General features: G+C 56.8%; 1 protein-coding gene across 1 annotated transcript; it reads left to right on the forward strand.

Annotated features, from left to right (window-relative positions):
- Positions 1–935: 935 nt before the first annotated feature.
- On the forward strand, positions 936–14,883 carry CAPNS1 (calpain small subunit 1). Its single transcript, XM_075915339.2, has 11 exons — positions 936–1,090; positions 4,818–5,056; positions 8,125–8,158; positions 9,665–9,754; positions 10,205–10,262; positions 10,790–10,854; positions 11,305–11,373; positions 12,020–12,098; positions 12,194–12,310; positions 13,521–13,579; positions 14,001–14,883. Exons 2-11 carry the CDS (start codon positions 4,860–4,862, stop codon positions 14,025–14,027), a joined length of 795 nt encoding a protein of 264 aa, XP_075771454.2. The 5' UTR covers positions 936–1,090; positions 4,818–4,859; the 3' UTR covers positions 14,028–14,883.
- Positions 14,884–17,289: the final 2,406 nt, after the last annotated feature.

Genomic DNA, 17,289 nt, shown 5'->3' on the forward strand with positions numbered 1-17,289 from the left:
TGGATCAGCTTGCAGGGATCTCAGCCCTACAAGTCCTGTCTTTGTGTGTGCCACTGGAGAGCGCCTCACACAGGGGAGCCGCATATGAATGGGGCTCCCCGGTACTACCCTAGTACAAGCAATAATCTAACCATTAGACTTCACTCCCCTCCCAGACCTGAGAAGGGGGCCCCATTCCTTTTGCTTCCCAGCTCTAAGTAGGAGACTCCAGATCTGGGAGGAGAACCCAAGCATCCGGACCCCCAGAACTCCATCCCTCTACACATTTTCAGGAATAGCTCCCAGAAGTCCTTAGTGCCCCATCTCCCAATACTAACCACTAAAAGCCACCTCCTAAGGATTCGCAGGGCAGACCTGTTTGCTGGTGCAAAGCTCCCACTCAGGCAAGCAAAAGACCTGCCCCCGGGGAGTTACCCAGCCACGCAGGGCTACTTGGGGTGGCCTTCTCTCAGGGGTGTGGGTTGGCGCCTGCATGAGGTTCCATTTAACTTCGTGCTGGGGTGCACTCTACCATTGGTTGTCTTGAATCAAACTTCTGTCAGGGTTGGCAGGATGGGGGCTGAGAGTCAGAGGCACAGCGTATCCAGGACTCTTTCCCTAGCTCTGGGAGGGGATCTGGTGGGTTAGAATGAGGGAGCCAGGACTCCAGGATTCTTTTCCCCGATCTAGGCAGGGAGTGAGGTCTAGTGGTTAGAGCACGGGAGGGTGGGTGTCAGGACTCTTGGGTTCTTTCCCCAGCTCCGGGTGAGGAGCCAGGAGCCAGATCTAGTGGGGAAAGCCAGACGTCTTGGGTTCTAGCCCAGCTCTGACCAGGAAGTGGGGTCTAGGGGCTGGAGGGGAAGCCGCGAGGCAGGACTCCTGGGGTCTGTCCTGGCTGTGGGTGGAGCGCTAGGCAGGGCTCCTGGGGTCTATCTGAGCCGTGGGGGCAGGCACAGGGCCCTGGGGGAGGAGCAGGCGGCTCTAGGACCCGGTGGCTGGCCCGCCCCGCCGCAGTGACTCGCTTGGGCGTGGTGGGTCCCGCAGTCCCGGCCCGGCCGCTGACTCAGGCCCGCTGCAGGCAGAGCCCGGAGCCCCGCATCGCCTCCCACAGGTAGGGCCGGGACCCCCGCCGGCTCCGCGGCTCCCTGCCCTGGTCCCCGGGGCGCTGGTGCAGCGGATCCCCTCCCCCATGCGCCTGGCTCCCCTCCCGCTCCTTCCCCGGGATCCCCCAAGCCGGGTCCCCCCCCCCTCGGGGATCTCTGGTCCTTGCGCTCTGGCTCCTTCTTCCCTCCCCTGGAGCGTCCAGAGCTTCGCCCGCGGGGCTCAAATGCCTCCCCCGGGTGGGTGGGTACCGGGCCCCGCTGGATCCCGGGAAATGTGCCCCCCCTCCCGCGATTTCAGCCCCTAACACGCGGCTGGGGCCCGGACCCGCAGCTACACTCCAGCGGACCGCTGCCGTGTAGACGGGGGAGGTTTCCGTTTGCACCGGCGTGGCTAGTGCTGCCTGCACTTTGGGAGCCGCTGCTCTCGGGGTTCCTCTCAACACTAGAGTCGCTCCCCGGGGACATCTTGCTCCTTTTTACACGGGGTCACCCGCCCCCCCCTCCCGTTCCTGCTGCTGTGATTGTCTCTGGGGGAGATCTCTGCCCCCCCCCCCTTTACACTGGATTTCTTCCCTTCCACCTGGAGTTCAGGGAATCCCCTTCTTCCTTTCCCACCCGGACCTCTTGACCCCTCCCCTTTTACACTGGATTCCTTTCCCCCACCCGGACCTCTTGACCCCTCCCCTTTTACACTGGATTCCTTTCCCCCACCCGGACCTCTTGACCCCTCCCCCTTTACACTGGATTCCTTTCCCACCCGGACCTCTTGACCCCTCCCCCTTTACACTGGATTCCTTTCCCCCACCCGGACCTCATGACCCCTCCCCTTTTACACTGGATTCCTTTCCCCACCCGGACCTCTTGACCCCTCCCCTTTTACACTGGATTCCTTTCCCCCACCCGGACCTCTTGACCCCTCCCCCCCTTTACACTGGATTCCTTTCCCCCACCCGGACCTCATGACCCCTCCCCTTTTACACTGGATTCCTTTCCCCACCCGGACCTCTTGACCCCTCCCCCTTTACACTGGATTCCTTTCCCCACCCGGACCTCTTGATCCCTCCCCCTTTATACTGGATTCCTTCCCCCCAGGGATCTGTGGACCCCAGCCCTTCCCCTTTACACTGGATTCCACCTCCTCTGTTTACACTGGATTCCTTTCTCCCATGGGGATCTCTTGACTCTGTTTACACTGATTCTGTTTACTCCAAGTCCTCTCTTTCCCCACAGGGACTGTGTGCTGGTGGGTTTGTGTACAGGAGACTCTTCCCTCTGCCACAGGGGGCAAAGTTAGAGGGGACTGGGGGCCATGTAGGCCTAGAGGGAGGCTGAATTCTCCTTGTTGCCCCTCAGGATTGGGGAAGGGGGGGAAGCCTTGAAGGGTGGGATGCCGTGGCGGGGAGACATGGCCCTCCTTCTCTTCCGGGAGGAGGGAGCCAGCCAGGAGGGTGGGCCAGGTTTAGGGGAGTTGTGTGTGTTGGGGGAGGGGATCTCCTATCTTTGGCTCATGCCTCCCCCCCATTATCCCTTCCTCCCACAGATGGGGTGGCGAGTGGCTTGTTCAGCCCTGGGCCTGACTACACTTCCTGCAGGCCCGTTGCTCTCTTTTTTGCCCCCCTCACTGGAGCCTATAGACCTGCTTGGCCTCCCTCTCTGACTGTGCCTGGAGCCAACGCCCCATTGTCTCTCTCTTCCCCCATTCTCCCAGGCCTCTGGTCCCGTGCCCGGAGGCCTCCTGCTGCTCTGGCATCTGTTCCTTTCTCTGTACCCAGCTCTCCTGCCCCCTGGGCTGTTGCAGTTCCTGCTCCGGCGCGCTCTTCTGTGTGGCCTGGAGGATGAGGCGGGGCCTCCTAGCTCCTGGGTTCTGTTCAGGGACCTCAGGAACAGAGGAGCAGGCAGTGGGGTCCGCTGGTTAGAGCAGGAGGGGGGAGCAGGACCTGTGGGGTCTCTTTACAGGGTGGAGGGGAGTAGGGTCTAGTGTTAGAGCAACAAGGCTGGGTGCCAGCACTCTGCCTTTTGTTCCCGTTTCTGGGAAGGAAGTAGGGTCGAGTGGTTGGAGCAGGGGAGACTTTGGAGTCTGGACTCCCTTTTAATCCCCCCACCCTTCTTGAAGAGGGAAATTAGTTGCTAACGAGCCAGAATTCTTTTGTGACGGTCACTCCGCAGCCCCAGCCCCATTTGAAATTACCCCTCGTGGTCCCACAGGGGGGTGGGGGAGGATTCTTCCTGTTTGACAGCAGGGGAAACTGAGGCACTGAATGAGGTCCCACGGTCATGTGAGAAGTTAGTGGCAGAGCTGGGAAGACCTGACACCTAGTCTCTCTCAACGTAGCTTCTAGGCTAGAGATCTGCTTGGCCTTAATGCGTAAGCCTGCCCGGGACCTGAACTTGATCTGGCTGAGTAATTTTCTGACCCAGCCCTTCCCTGGGGGTTGGCAGGGAAGCCTGTGGTGTTCTGCCCAAGCCATCGCCTACCCATTGTTGCATTGTGTGAGAGAGATGCTGTTTTCCTACCCCATCCTGACCCAGCACTTGTAGGGGGATTCTGTGCATTTGAGGCAGGTTGCAGGGCCCTACACTAGACTATCTCCCACTGTCAGAGCTGGGAATAGAACCCAGGAATCCTGACCCTCCTTTCCCCCACACATTGGTCCTCTCCCAGCTAGCTGCACTTCTCTCTCAGAGCTTTGAACAGCTGTCTAGAGAGAATTTCCAGTTGCGTCATTTGTATTGCTGCCCATCACCACTGCATCTGGGCTTTGTCCATGGAGAATCGATAACACTAGCAAAGTACCCTGTGAAAGTCTCTGCCACGTCACCCTTTTGGGGGGAAGGGGGATGAAATCCTCCCTGGGATAGGGATGTGGGGTTTTGTTTTGCTAGTTGTTCTTAATTTCCCTTTTTTCTTGTGTGTGTGGTTGCTGCAGGGTGGGTTGGCTGGGGATCATTGGGTGGCAGGCATTGTCCATGTTACCCTGAAAGGTTTTCCTCAAAGTTGGAGACTTTGAAATGTTTTCAGAGCTGGGGATAGCACTCAGGAGTCCTGGCTCCCAGCCTGGCTGCTCTAACCACTAGATACCATTCCCCTCCCAGAGTTCTGTCTACGGTACCAGACTCCAGTGATTACTCATCAGCTCAATTCCCTGTTTTGGCAGCACCCGATCCAGACCCCCAGGGAGTTAGTAGGAGTTAGAAGGCACCTGGCAATGTTCCCTCTAATAGTTTCCATCCACGTGCAGAATACATTTTGTTACATGCACCAAAACATGTGGAGATGTGCACCACCAATAGAAACAAATGCTTCTTTCTATGGGCGCTCTGCTAATCAGCTGGGCAGCACCTGACTCTCGTCTGGGTGACCGCCCAAGCGCTCAGCTTACAGGGAACACGACTGCTCGGTCCCTGCGGAACTGGCCCCTGAAATTGTCCGGGAGTGTTCCTAAGTAACCAGACACTTGTGCCTGCCGCTTCCCAGAGCATCTTGCTTGCCCAGGGGTGAGCAGTTTGTGTCATGAGGTGTCCTGGGGGAGCGCGCATTGGCACCCGGAGCCGGCCAGCAGGTTACTCCTGCCAAAGGGAAATGTACAGGATAGTCAGTGCTGAAAACCTGCCTGGCAGAGATGTCTTCTCCCAGGGGGATAGAGGTGGAAGCTGCTTTGACATGGGCCATTGCAGAATGATCAGTGGACTGAGAAAGGGTGAAACTGACCAGCCTCTCGTCTGTTTGCTTTCCAGTTCATCTTTTCACAGATCTCCCTCCAACTAGGAGCTGCCCAGATGTTCCTTGTCAAGAACTTCCTAGGAGGAGGAGGAGGCGGCGGCGGTGGCGGTGGCGGCGGCGGGGGCGGCTTCGGCGGGAACATCGGGAATGTGATCGGAGGATTCCTGAGTGGTGGTGGTGGAGGAGGAAGGGCTGGAGGAGGAGGTGGTGGTGGAGCCATGGGCATTATCGGAGGAGTGATTAATGCCATCAGGTTAGTGTGTCCCTTTGTCGTTGGTGCTATCGGTATTGTGCTAGAGCACCTGTGCTCCAAGACTGAGATCAGGGCCCCGTCGGGCCGGGCCCCGCCCAGACACACAGTGACCGAGATCAGGGCCCAGTCGGGCCGAGCGCCGCTCAGACACACAGTGACCGAGATCAGGGCCCAGTCGGGCCGAGCGCCGCCCAGACACACAGTGACCGAGATCAGGGCCCCGTCGGGCCAGGCGCCGCCCAGACACACAGTGACCGAGATCAGGGCCCAGTCGGGCCGGGCGCCGCCCAGACACACAGTGACCGAGATCAGGGCCCCGTCGGGCCAGGCGCCGCCCAGACACACAGTGACTGAAATCAGGGCCCCGTCGGGCCGGGCGCCGCCCAGACACACAGTGACCGAGATCGGGGCCCCGTCGGGCCGGGCGCCACCCAGACACACAGTGACCGAGATCAGGGCCCATCGGGCCGGGCACCGCCCAGACACACGGTGACCGAGATCGGGGTCATAAGAACATAAGAACGGTTGTACTGGGTCAGACCAATGGTCGTCCTAGCCCGGTCTCCTGTCTGCCGACAGTGGCCAGCACCAGGTGCCCCAGAGAGGGTGGACCAAGGACAATGATCAAGCGATTTGTCTCCTGCCATCCCTCTCTAGCCTCTGACAAACAGAGGCCAAGGACACCATTTTATCCCCTGGCTAATAGCCTTTTATGGACCTAACCTCCATGAAATTATCTAGCTGCCCAGACACACAGTGACCAAGATCAGGGCCCCTTTGGGCCGGGCACTGCCAGGCACACAGTGACCGAGTTCGGGTCCCATCGGGCCAGGCGCTGCCCGGACGCACAGTGACCAAGGTCAGGGAGAGAAGATGTGTCTTGAACAAAGACTGTGTCTTGCTTGTTCACTGCGTCTCTGGGATGTGCATTGTCGCTTTAATTCCCTTGCCTTTATCCCTGCGACTTGGCTCCTTTGTTAATCCGCTCCCGTTCTCACTCCCCAGTGTGGATGGAGCTCAGTCAAGCCTGCGCCTGGACAGCTGACAGGCTGCAGGGCTGACTGCAGAGGCAGCAAACCTGGTGCTCCCTTGCTGGGGCCCAGTGGGAGGGGCTGGTCCCTCCAGCCCGATTTGGGGGTGACTTTGGGGCTCGAGGAGTCCTGGTTTCAGCCTGCAGACAGGGAAAAGCCAGGGCATTGGAGGCACCACAGGCTACAGGATAAGCGATGACCCATCCCCTTGCTATTCTGGCTTGAAGCCCAGGATATTGCTTTGAATGTGGTGCCCTGCCCTCCTGGTGGGGGCCGGTTGGCTCCACCTTGCTTTGGCTTTCAGTCCGACTGGTTTGTCCACATCGGGGACTAGCTTGGGGCACTGGCCCCGGTACACCCGCCCCATCCCCCTGCCGAGATGAGCGCAGGGAAAGCCCCCGTTTTCTGTGTCCTTGCCCCCTCGGTTCCTCCCCCAATTCTGGGCTCCTCTGTCATCTCTGATGATTTCCCAGCGCTTTCCATGCAAAACATGCCCCAGAACTTTGCATATGGCTCACCAGCCATCTAGGCAGGGCCCCTTCACCCAGCACTGAAAGGCAGCCGCCTCTGGTGCTGGGGCGTGGCAGCTCATGATACCGGGATCTTCCGCTGAATTGAAAATTGATCCTGCAATTTATCGTGCCCTGTATTGTGCATAGGGGGGGTAACACGCTCTAGTGGCTAGGAAACTGGGCTGGGAGATAGGATCCTTCAGTCTTTGTGTGAACCTGGTGTGGTTCCATGCCTCGGTTTCCCCATTTCTATAGCAGGAATAGAAAACTGAATGACCTTTGCGAAGTGGTCTGAAAGCACATGGAGCTTTAGGGATGGATGGGGCTCTTACGTGTATGATGGTGGCACCTGGGAACTCCGGACAAGAGAAGACCCCATGGGACATGAAAACTGCATACAGCTGTGGTAGCCTCCTCTCTGAAAAAAATATCTTGACATTGGAAGAAGTTAAGAAAAGGGCAACAAAAAAGATGAGGGGTTGCGATGGCTGCAATATGGGAAGAGATCAATAAGCTTGTGACTATTCAGCTTGGAAAAGAGACAGCGAAGAGGTCTACAAAACCATGACTGGTGTAGAAAAAGCGAATAAAGAGGAGTTATTTACTCCTTTCCATAACACAAGAACTAGGGGTGAGGGAACCAAATGACACGAATAGGCAGCAGGTTTCAAACAAGCCAAAGGAAGTATTTCTTTACCCAACGCACAGTCAATCTGTGGAACTCCTTGCTGGGGGATGTTGTGAAGTCCAAGACTATAACAGGAGTAAAGAAAGAGCTAGATAAATTCATGGAGATTAAGTTCATCAATGGCTATTAGTCAGGATGGGAAGGGATGGTGTCCCCAGCCTCTGTTTGTTAGGGCTGGGATTGTGCAGCAGGATCACTTGATGATTCCCTGTTCTCTTCACTCCCTCTGGGGCACCTGGCACTGGCCACTGTTGGAAGACAGGGTACTGGGCTAGATGGACCTTTGGTCTGACCTAGTATGGCTGTTCTTATGTTCTTATGCGCCAGGCACTGTACAGACACAACGAAAAGATGGCTCTCGGTGTGACTTTCTGGTGCATTGTTTTACTTGACAACAGCCGTATCTGCACTTTGGGAATGCTTTTGCCTCTGCCTCCTCTCTTCTGCAGCACCTGCAAAATATTAAATATAGAGGAAGTGGGCAGGGGCTCAGGGTTTGTTGTTTGCCTCTGCCACTGGGCTCCCTGTGTGATCTTGGGCAAATCTCTGGGAAACTGAGGCCCAGTGAGATACAGTTTGTAAAACAGGGATAATAATTGCTCCCTTTTCCATGCCGACTGGAAGCTCTTGGGAGCAGGTACTATCTCAGCCGGGATGTGGGCAGCGCCCAGCACACCAGGGCCCTGATCTCGGTTGGGGTCTGGACAGCGCCTGGCCCCTGATTTTGGCTGGCGCTGCCTTCATGCAAATATATAATAACTTTACCAGATGGACTCATGTGTTTTATGAAGGACCCTTTGTAATTATTTCCTCTTTCTTTTCCCCTCTGTCTCCCAGTGAAGCAGCTGCTCAGTATAACCCGGAGCCACCGGTAAGCACTGATCAAAACTCTCGTTATAGCCCTTCCTGGCCTGCTTCTAATGACTCATGTCACATATTAACATGGGCCCTGAACATGCTGAGTTGGCAGCGAAGTGCGAGGCTGGGGGCGTTTCTCAAGCACGAAGCCCAATGTTCCCTCTAATCTTTTCCATTCAAGTGTGGAATAATTTTGTGTGCACCAAGGCATGTGCGGATGTGCACCAGCAGAAACCTTGCTGCGGGTGCTCTGGTGATCAGCTGGGCGGTACTGGAATCTCTTCTGAGAAGCCGCACAAGTGCCCAGCTCACAGGGAAGGCAGAGGGAGCCCCATTGGCTTTGAGGGGGTAGGCGTGAGTGCAGGGAGCTATGACTCCGTGTTCTGCGTTTTGTTTTGTTTTGTTACGGTGATTTGCAAAGAGAAGCAAATGGGACTCGTGGCCTTAGCTGCTTCTTTATGCAGCACACGGGCAGCCCGAGAACATCGTGTTGTACACTAGAAATTCTTTGTTCTTCTTTGCTCTGTTCATAGAATCCTAGGGCTGGAAGAGACCTCAGGAGGTCATCAAGTCCAGCCCCCTGCCCAAGGCAGGACCAACCCCAACTCAATCAACCCAGCTAAATCACCTGTTTGTCCTGGGGGACTCTGTGGATGACAGGAGAATGGGATTGTGCCCTGTAAATAAAACTGCACTTCCTGGAAAGGGAGGGGAAAGCGGCTTTTCTGAATTCAGATGGTCTCTCTGGTAGTGTAAAGTGGCTCCAATGGAGTAATGATCCCATTGACGCTAATGAAATGACACCCATTTACACCAGCTGGAGCAATGGGTGTCACTCCTTTGGTGTCAGATCCCCATTTGGTATAAATGGGTGTCACTCCACTGGCTTCATTTGACACTAATGAAATGACACCCATTTATACTAGCTGGGGATGTGACAGCAGAGGAGTGACACCCATTTACACCAGCTGGGGATGTGACAGCAGAGGAGTGACACCCATTTACACCAGCTAGGGATCTAACACCAGTGGAGTGACACTCATTTAAATCAGCTGGGGATGTGACAGCAGAGGAGTGACACCCATTTACACCAGCTAGGGATCTAACACCAGAGGAGTGACACCCATTTACCCCACCGGAAGCCTGTTTCATTCCTGATTTACATCGTCTGAGTGTCTGGCCCTTTGGGGGTTGTCAGTATCCAGCGCCCTATTTAACTCAGAGGCCAGGGGCATCTACTGTGCCACAGACCCACCCCGACCTGCTTATGAAATATCCCAGCCCACCTTGCAGGGAGACTGGAGTCTCCTTTCCTTGTCCACCCAAAGAAGAGCTGGGTTCCCTGCGCCCAGGCTGCCCGGGTGTCTCTTCTTCGACCATGTCTCCAATTCAGATGCTTAAACATTTAAAATCCCTTTTGGGTCCCAGGGCTTCCCCTGGGGGTAGGGGAGGGACGTAGCTACATTGGAAGCCCGGGGGCTATTTCTATTTTGTAACTTTCCCGCTCTTACCCTTGCAGCCTCCTCGCAGTCACTTCTCCAACGTGGAAGCTAACGAGAGCGAGGAAGTGCGTCAGTTCCGGCGCCTCTTCACACAGCTGGCGGGAGACGTAAGGGTTTTGCCGTCCTCGGTCTTAGCATCAGTCGGGAAAGTTCCTGGCCTAGCCCTGGGCCACGTTTTTCACTGAAGTCCTCTGGTTTTTATGTTAGGGAGGCTCCGAACCTGAGACCTGATTTGAGGAGGGGGGGGTCTGATGGGCAAGGGGGGAGCTGCATCACCCCCCAGCCAATTCACAGCCCCATTTGCAAATCAGGCCCTGGAATTAAAGTCGTCTGGTCATGCTGTGGGCTCCCCTCCCTCCCCGATTCCTCCTTGTAGATAGTCCTGCCCGGATTCCTTTGCAACATAGGACTCTGTGGGGTGCAAGTAGTCAGCCGCCTCCATCCCATGGCAGCCTGGGAGTGGCTCCCCGTGGGGTGAGCTGGCCCAGGGAGGCCAGGCAAGGCGAGAGTTCCTCCGGCCCGGTGTGACGACCCCGTGTCTCTGTGCTTTGCGGCAGGATATGGAGGTGAGCGCTTCGGAGCTGATGAACATTCTCAACAAGGTGGTGACCAGACGTAAGTGGGGCCCCGTGGCCCGTGTAAATCCATCGCTCGGTGCATTTACAGCGGGGTTGAAAGGCCCGTGCCGGCCGGACCTGACCTCCCCGAGCAGTGCTTCTTGTGGCACTTGGTAACGGTTCGTCCTGCTGCTGCAGAGGGTCCCAAAAATACCAGGGGTCCCGGGTTTCATTCCCAGCTGGCTCGGAGTGTGACCTTAGGCAAGTGGCTGTTCATGCTTTGCTTTGGCAAGCCTTCTCCCTTAAAGTGGATGAGACTTCTGTAGTCACCTCGCCTGGCCTGTATAATGCCGGCCAGGATTCCTGTATCCAGCCCTTACCTGGCTTCCCTCTCTGTGCGACGGGAGATGACGCGGAGCTTTAGGTATCGCCATGGCACTGACATTCCTGGTGTTGGACCCCGCACTCCAGGTGTGGCCGTCCAGAGCAGGAGTGGGTCCTCCCGGCTCTGGGGTCCGGAGCCATGGCTTATTTACCCCTCCCCTGTCCTCTGAAATCGCCCAGACGTGCTTTCTTGCCTTCCAGATCCCGACCTGAAGACGGACGGGTTCGGGATTGACACCTGTCGCAGCATGGTGGCCGTCATGGACGTATCCTTGTCCCAAACGGATGTCTGAGCCCTGGAGCCTTTACGGAGGCCAGGGCCTGATGGACAACTCCTGCACCCTCTGGGCTTGGGGTAGGGATGGGCCATCTCCCTGCGTTCTAGGCCCTGCCCCGCTGCTGTGGGCTGTCCAGGCTGCCTTAACTCACACTTCGCCCCCTCTGGGCCCTGGGGGGCAGAGAACAGACGCAGCACAGCGCACCCTGGCCAGGTCCCCAGTCTGCCCCCTCTGGCCCTAGGGGCAGAGAATAGCCACAGCCCGGTGCACCTTGGCCATGCCCCCAATCTGGCCCTAGGGGCAGAGAATAGCCACAGCGTGGTGTGCTGCAGCCACACCCCAGTGCTGGGAGATCCTTTGCGCAGGTGCGGATCTCGGGGCCCCCTCGGAGGCCCGGGTGGCTTTGGGCAGCGTCTTTGTTCCTTGACGGCGTTTCAGAGCGACACGACGGGCAAGCTGGGCTTTGACGAGTTCAAGTATCTGTGGGGGAACGTCAAGAAGTGGCAGGTAGAGAGATGGGGGGGCTATTGCTCATGGCTCGTGCCCCTCTGGGGACGGGGGGAGGTGAGGCCTTGGGGCCCCCAGGCTGAGGGGCCTTTTCCGGAGTGCTGGCCTCTGAGGAGCCTCCCCGGCTGGAATTGACATGTGTCCATGTCAGCCCTGCCTAGGGGGGAAAGGGTGTTGCGGCTGCATTGCCTTCTGGGTACCCTGAATTCCCATCATTGCCCTGCCAGAGGAACGGGGGTGGGGGGGGGGTGGTCCAGCAGGGAGGCAACTGTGGGTCTCGGGAATGGCAGCTGGGATTTTAACAGTCCCCTCCTTGGGGGCAGAGTTAAGGGGCTGCTTTGCCTGTGATGTCCCCCTCTCCCGCCCCCCCCTCCCATCTGCCACCTGCTCCAGCCATCCCAGTGTTCTAGGGAGGAGCTGCTATTTCGGGGGAGGGGGTGTCACTCTCTTATTTCCCTCCCCTGCTGTGCAGTTCTTGGGGGGGGGGGGAATCTCTCAAGTTCTGTCCCTTCCTCCCTCACCTGTATCTGCCGTCTCTGCTTGTAGCGCCCCTCCCTGCCCAGCCTCAGTCTGCGGCGGTGTTTGCGATGGGGGGGGGTATTCTCTGTCCCATAACCAGCTCCCCCTCTCCCCCCACCCCCCGCAGTGTATCTACAAGCAGTATGACACGGACCGGTCCGGCACCATCGGGAGCAGCGAGCTGCCTGGTGCCTTCGAGGCAGCGGGTAAGGAGCTGCAGGGGGTGGGATTGCCCGGGGGGGATCCAGGGTGTCTCGGGTCGACAGGGAGTAACAGTCTCCCCGCCTGCTCCCGCCCCCAGGCTTCCGGCTGAACGAGCAGCTCTACCAGATGATCGTGCGCAGGTACTCGGACGAGAACGGCAACATGGACTTCGACAACTTCATCAGCTGCCTGGTTCGCCTGGACGCCATGTTTCGTAAGTGGCCTGTGGGTTGGTCCTGGGAATGAGGGGTTCTGGGGTCCTCTGCCCCCCTCTCCTCTCATCTGCCCCCCACCCTGCTAGTGTGAGCTGGGCCCCTCCCATCTGGCTTTTGCTCCATATTTGTACAGTGCCTGGCATAGTGAAGACACCTACCTGCTACCGTAATACACCTAATAGCTCTAAAGTGTTCAGTGCCTGGCACAGTGGAGACACCTACCTGCTACCGTATTACACCTAACAGCTCTAAAGTGTTCAGTGCCTGGCACAGTGGAGACACCTACCTGCTACCGTAATACACCTAACAGCTCTAAAGTGTTCAGTGCCTGGCACAGTGGAGACACCTACCTGCTACCGTAATACACCTAACAGCTCTAAAGTGTTCAGTGCCTGGCATAGTGAAGACACCTACCTGCTACCGTAATACACCTAACAGCTCTAAAGTGTTCAGTGCCTGGCACAGTGGAGACACCTACCTGCTACCGTAATACACCTAATAGCTCTAAAGTGTTCAGTGCCTGGCACAGTAGGGACCTGGTCCATAATTTGGGCGCCTAAGTGCTACCATAATGCACCTAACAGCTCTAAAGTGTTCAGTGCCTGGCACAGTGGAGACACCTACCTGCTACCGTAATACACCTAACAGCTCTAAAGTGTTCAGTGCCTGGCACAGTGGAGACACCTACCTGCTACCATAATACACCTAATAGCTCTAAAGTGTTCAGTGCCTGGCACAGTAGGCACCTGGTCCATGATTTGGGCGCCTAAGTGCTACCGTAATGCACCTAACAGCTCTAAAGTGTACAGCACCTGACCCGTATCCTAATGCAAAACACCAACAGCAATTGTGGACAATGTTCCCCTGAGCTGGTTTCTCTCTCATGCGGACCCCTCCACCCTGGCATCTGGAGAAACAGATTTCTGTCAGAGGGAGGGGAGTGGGATCTAGTGGTTAAGGCGCAGAGGGGAGGGGCCTGGGTGCCAGGACTCCTGAGTTCTCTCTCCAAGATCAGGGGTAGTGACTGAGGAGGCTCCCGTTGTGCCAAGATACACGGAGAGTCCCTGTCCCAAATCTAGACAATCCAGAGTGACAAGGGTGGGGCGGGGAGAGGCAGGATTATCACCCCTCTCTGGGGGGCTCACGGGCTGGCCGAGATCTCCTGAGTCCCAGCCCAGTGTTAACCACGAGGCCGCACTTCTCCCGCAGGTGCCTTCAAGTCCCTGGATAAGGACGGAAACGGGCAGATCCGGGTGAACATCCAGGAGGTGAGTGAGGCTGGTTCCCTTCATGCTCTCTAGCACGGGACCCCGACTGGGTTCTCCCTGCTGTAGCCTCCTGGCAGGGCTGGCTGCGCCCTCCTGGGCCAGCGGGTCCAGCCCGGCTTCCGCAGACCCCCCCAGTCCACGAGGCTGGCCGGGACCTTCCCAGCAGCGGGATGGGCGGCCACAGCCCCAGCCAAGCCGCCAGCTACCCGTCCAGGGATGCGGGCGCACGTACCCCATGGGGTGGCCCTCCCCAGCCCTGCAATCCCACCCTATTGGGGTCTATGGGGAACGCCCTCTCCCCACACATGCTACTGGATCCGTGGGGAATGCCCCTCCCACCCCCATAGCTAACTCGGAGTGGTCTGTATTTGTATTTCCCTGCTCTGCTCTCTCTCCTGACCTCTCATCCCCTCCCCCGCAGTGGCTGCAACTCACCATGTACTCCTAAGGCCTGAGCGCCAGCCGGGACCGGCGGCCCGGGGCACGCCCTGGCCCCTCTGGGCTCCATGCTGCGACCTGGGCCTCTGCGCTCCAACTGCAACCAGCCCGTCTCTCTGCTGTTTGATTTCCATTGGGAAGCCCCGACGTCCCCTGCACCCCGGGGTGCCCAGCCCCACCCCTCTGCGCACTCGGGGAGGGGGCATGAAACGGCTTCCACATTTGCAGTGTGTTTGCTCCCTTCGAACTGCTGCCATGCGCCCTGCACTTAATTTATCCCCCTCCGGAGCGGAGCAGAAATAAAGCCAAGCGCAATAATCCGGGGAGCCGTTTCTCCCCTACGCTCCAGCAGATTTTAATTTCCAATCTGCCCTGCTTCCGACTCCCTCTGCCTGGAATTTTTCCGAGAGCCGACCAGGCCAGGCTCTTCCCTGCGTGTGATGTCCCGCCCACGCCCTGAACCGGCTGGGCATGGGCCAGGGGGCAGGTGGAAAATCTCTGCCTGAGGCAGACCCACAGTAACCCCCTGGCTGTGTTCCTTTAGTGGCTAGGCTGTGCATAACGATGTATCAGGCTGCTGCAGTAGAGGCTTGTGCTTTTTAGGTCCAGAGGAGCTGGGTTTAATCCCTGCAGACCACCAGGGGATCCGAGTGTCCCATGCCCAAGGGCATCTGGTGAGACCGCTCCCTAGTGGGAGCACATGCAAATCAGGGGCTGCCCCACTCCATGGTGGCATTTCAGAAGGCAGGAGGGATGCCCTTACAGTTGGGGGATTGCCCAATGGAGCATACCAGCTGTCTGTATCACTGACGCCTACCATGTTTTCTAAAGCTCAATAGAAACGATAATAAAGTTCTATAATAACATATCGCCAGAGCTCGGATGCGTCTCTTTTCCGCCCCTGCACTGCGTTCCCCTTAATCATATGCTCCCCGCCAACCCCCTGTCTAGGAGCTGTCGCTGTTTCCATACTTCGTGCCTCTCCCCACCCTCTGAAGCACTGACAGTTTAAGTCACTGAAATGCAGCTGCTTCTGGGGTGGACCGCAGTGGCTGTTTTTAACAGCACACAACAGCTTAATTGGCCTTACTGTGGGGTGGGCCCCATTGTCCAAGGGCCTCACGTATCCTCCCAAAGTAGAGCAGTGCTACCCTCCCTATGTACAAATGGGGAAACCGAGGCACAGTGCAGCAGTGACCTGCTTGAGCTCACGCAGGAGGTGCAGGCAGTTCAACCCAGATTTCCTGAGAGCAGGTTGGGGTGCTAACCACTGGGCCATCCTTCCCCTTAAAGTAGGGAGTGAGGACTGATTCCCATTTCAGCAGCAAAGGGGAAAATTGTAGAGATGCATTATCCAAACTGGGATTTAACCCGCTCCATGTTTAGCAGCAAAAAGTCAGTGGAAAAATAAATGGGTCCAAGTTTACATTCACCCCCCCCCCCCCATCTGTTATAACTACATGTCAGCATCAAAGGATTTGCACCTGGTTTAAACATGTGAACTGAGATCAGAATCTCTCCCTGATGCTGAGATTTTCCTCTCGTTCCACCCGGAATTGTTCCCTGTCAGCTGCCTATTTCTGTCCTACCAACCAGGTGTTTAAGTCTCGGCTTAACAAAGCCCTGGCCGGTTTGATTTAGTTGGGATTGGTCCTGCCTAGAGCAGGGGGCTGGACTTGACGACCTTCTGAGGTCTCTTCCAGCTCTATGGTTCTAACCTGGGAAATTCCTCTTGGCATCCCCGGCTGAATGGGGGATGGGCTGTTTAGGGTGGGGCACCTGATACAGAGTAGCCATCACCTGCCACCCCAGAGGTGGCAGCATTTCAGCCATGGCTGAGGGGGGTTCAGGAAAACACTTGGGAGAATGCTCCATTGGCAGCAGGGGAGAAGGTACAAGGTAACAAGGAGGGATAGGGCTCTGAGTAAGTGTGGAAGATGGGGAGCTAGTCCTTCCCCCCCAGAAGCAGTGTGGCCTAGTGGTTAGAGGGACAGAATGGTTTCCCAGGGCACGTCTACACAGCAGGGCTAAAGTCGACAGACGCTACCCAATTTCAGTGACGTCAGTTGCGCAGCTGAAGTCGAAATAGCTTAACTCGGCTTTTGGCACCGTCTGCACAGCAGGAAGCGCTCTTCCTCCAGCTTCCCTTCCTCCTTGTGAAATGAGCGGTACAGGAGTCGGAGTAAGACGTCCTCCCGCTCAACATTATTTCAGAATAAAGGCTCATAGTGTAAGAAGGTATGAATGGCCATACTGGTCAGACCAATGGTCCATCCAGCCCAGCATCCTGTCTGCTGACAGTGGCCAATACCAGATGCCCCGGAGGGAGGGATCATAACAGGTAATCCTCACGTGTTCCCTCTCCTGTCACCCCCCTCCGGAGAAACAGAGGCTAGGAACACCATTCCTACCCATCCTGGCTAATAGATTCATGGAGGTTAGGTCCATCAATGGCTATCTGGCTTTTTTTTGAACCCTGTTAAAATCCTAGCCTTCTCCACATCCTCTGGCAAGGAGTTCCACAGGTTGACTGTGCGCTGCGTGAAGAAAAAAGTGTAGACATGCATTTTGTTATTCCAAAATAACCCTTCTTTGTAGACGTACTGATCTGGGTTCTGGTTCTGTTTCTCTGCTGGGGAACTTGCTTCAAACCACAGCTCTTCTCTGAGTGTTTCTCTCTCCCGCTGTCCGTGGATCAAGGCTGGCAGCCCTTTAGGTCAGGGATTGTCTCTCGTTGGCACAATGGAGCTTGGAGTTGGGTTGCTATGTGCTAAGTGCTTGTGTGCCTCAGTTTCCCCATCTGTAAAATGCCTATTTTCTGTGTTCCAGAAGCCAGCAAGGCCTAGGGCTCCTCTATGCTACCATAATACACCCGATAGCAATACAAATGCACAGTGTCTGGCCCCACGAAGTCTCTCTCTGTGTCTCAGCCTGCCAGTTACAGAAAAGCCCGTAGTATCTCTCATTACTCTCCGGGGGAGGGGTGAGAATGAATTGGTGCATACATTCGTGACCGTGCTTAGCAAGGGGAAACTACGCCCCAACTTTAACTATTCAGTAGCAGCTCAGCTGAGGATTCCTTGAGCTCCCACCTCCTGCCCCACCCCTCGGGGACAGGTGCAGTTGGCTTCAGGCATGAACTGACTCAGCACACCCAGTGCACAGAGGAACTGGTTCAGTGAGTGTCCCGGGCGGCCCGGCCCCAGCAGAACCGGCAGGCTGGGGCACGTGGGACTGCTTGGGTTACACCTGCTGCATGGGGGTTGTTTGCA

This window comes from Pelodiscus sinensis, chromosome 18 (genome assembly GCF_052426305.1).
Source record: "Pelodiscus sinensis isolate ZL-2025 chromosome 18, ASM5242630v1, whole genome shotgun sequence".
Taxonomy (NCBI): Eukaryota; Metazoa; Chordata; order Testudines; family Trionychidae; genus Pelodiscus; species Pelodiscus sinensis.

Bases quoted from the DNA above. Each gene is read 5' to 3' on its own strand.
- CAPNS1 (XM_075915339.2), top strand. From the start codon at position 4,860: ATGTTCCTTGTCAAGAACTTCCTAGGAGGAGGAGGAGGCGGCGGCGGT. The intron at 5,057-8,124 runs GTTAGTGTGTCC...TCTGTCTCCCAG, and splicing joins GGAGTGATTAATGCCATCAG to TGAAGCAGCTGCTCAGTATA. The intron at 8,159-9,664 runs GTAAGCACTGAT...TTACCCTTGCAG, and splicing joins AGTATAACCCGGAGCCACCG to CCTCCTCGCAGTCACTTCTC.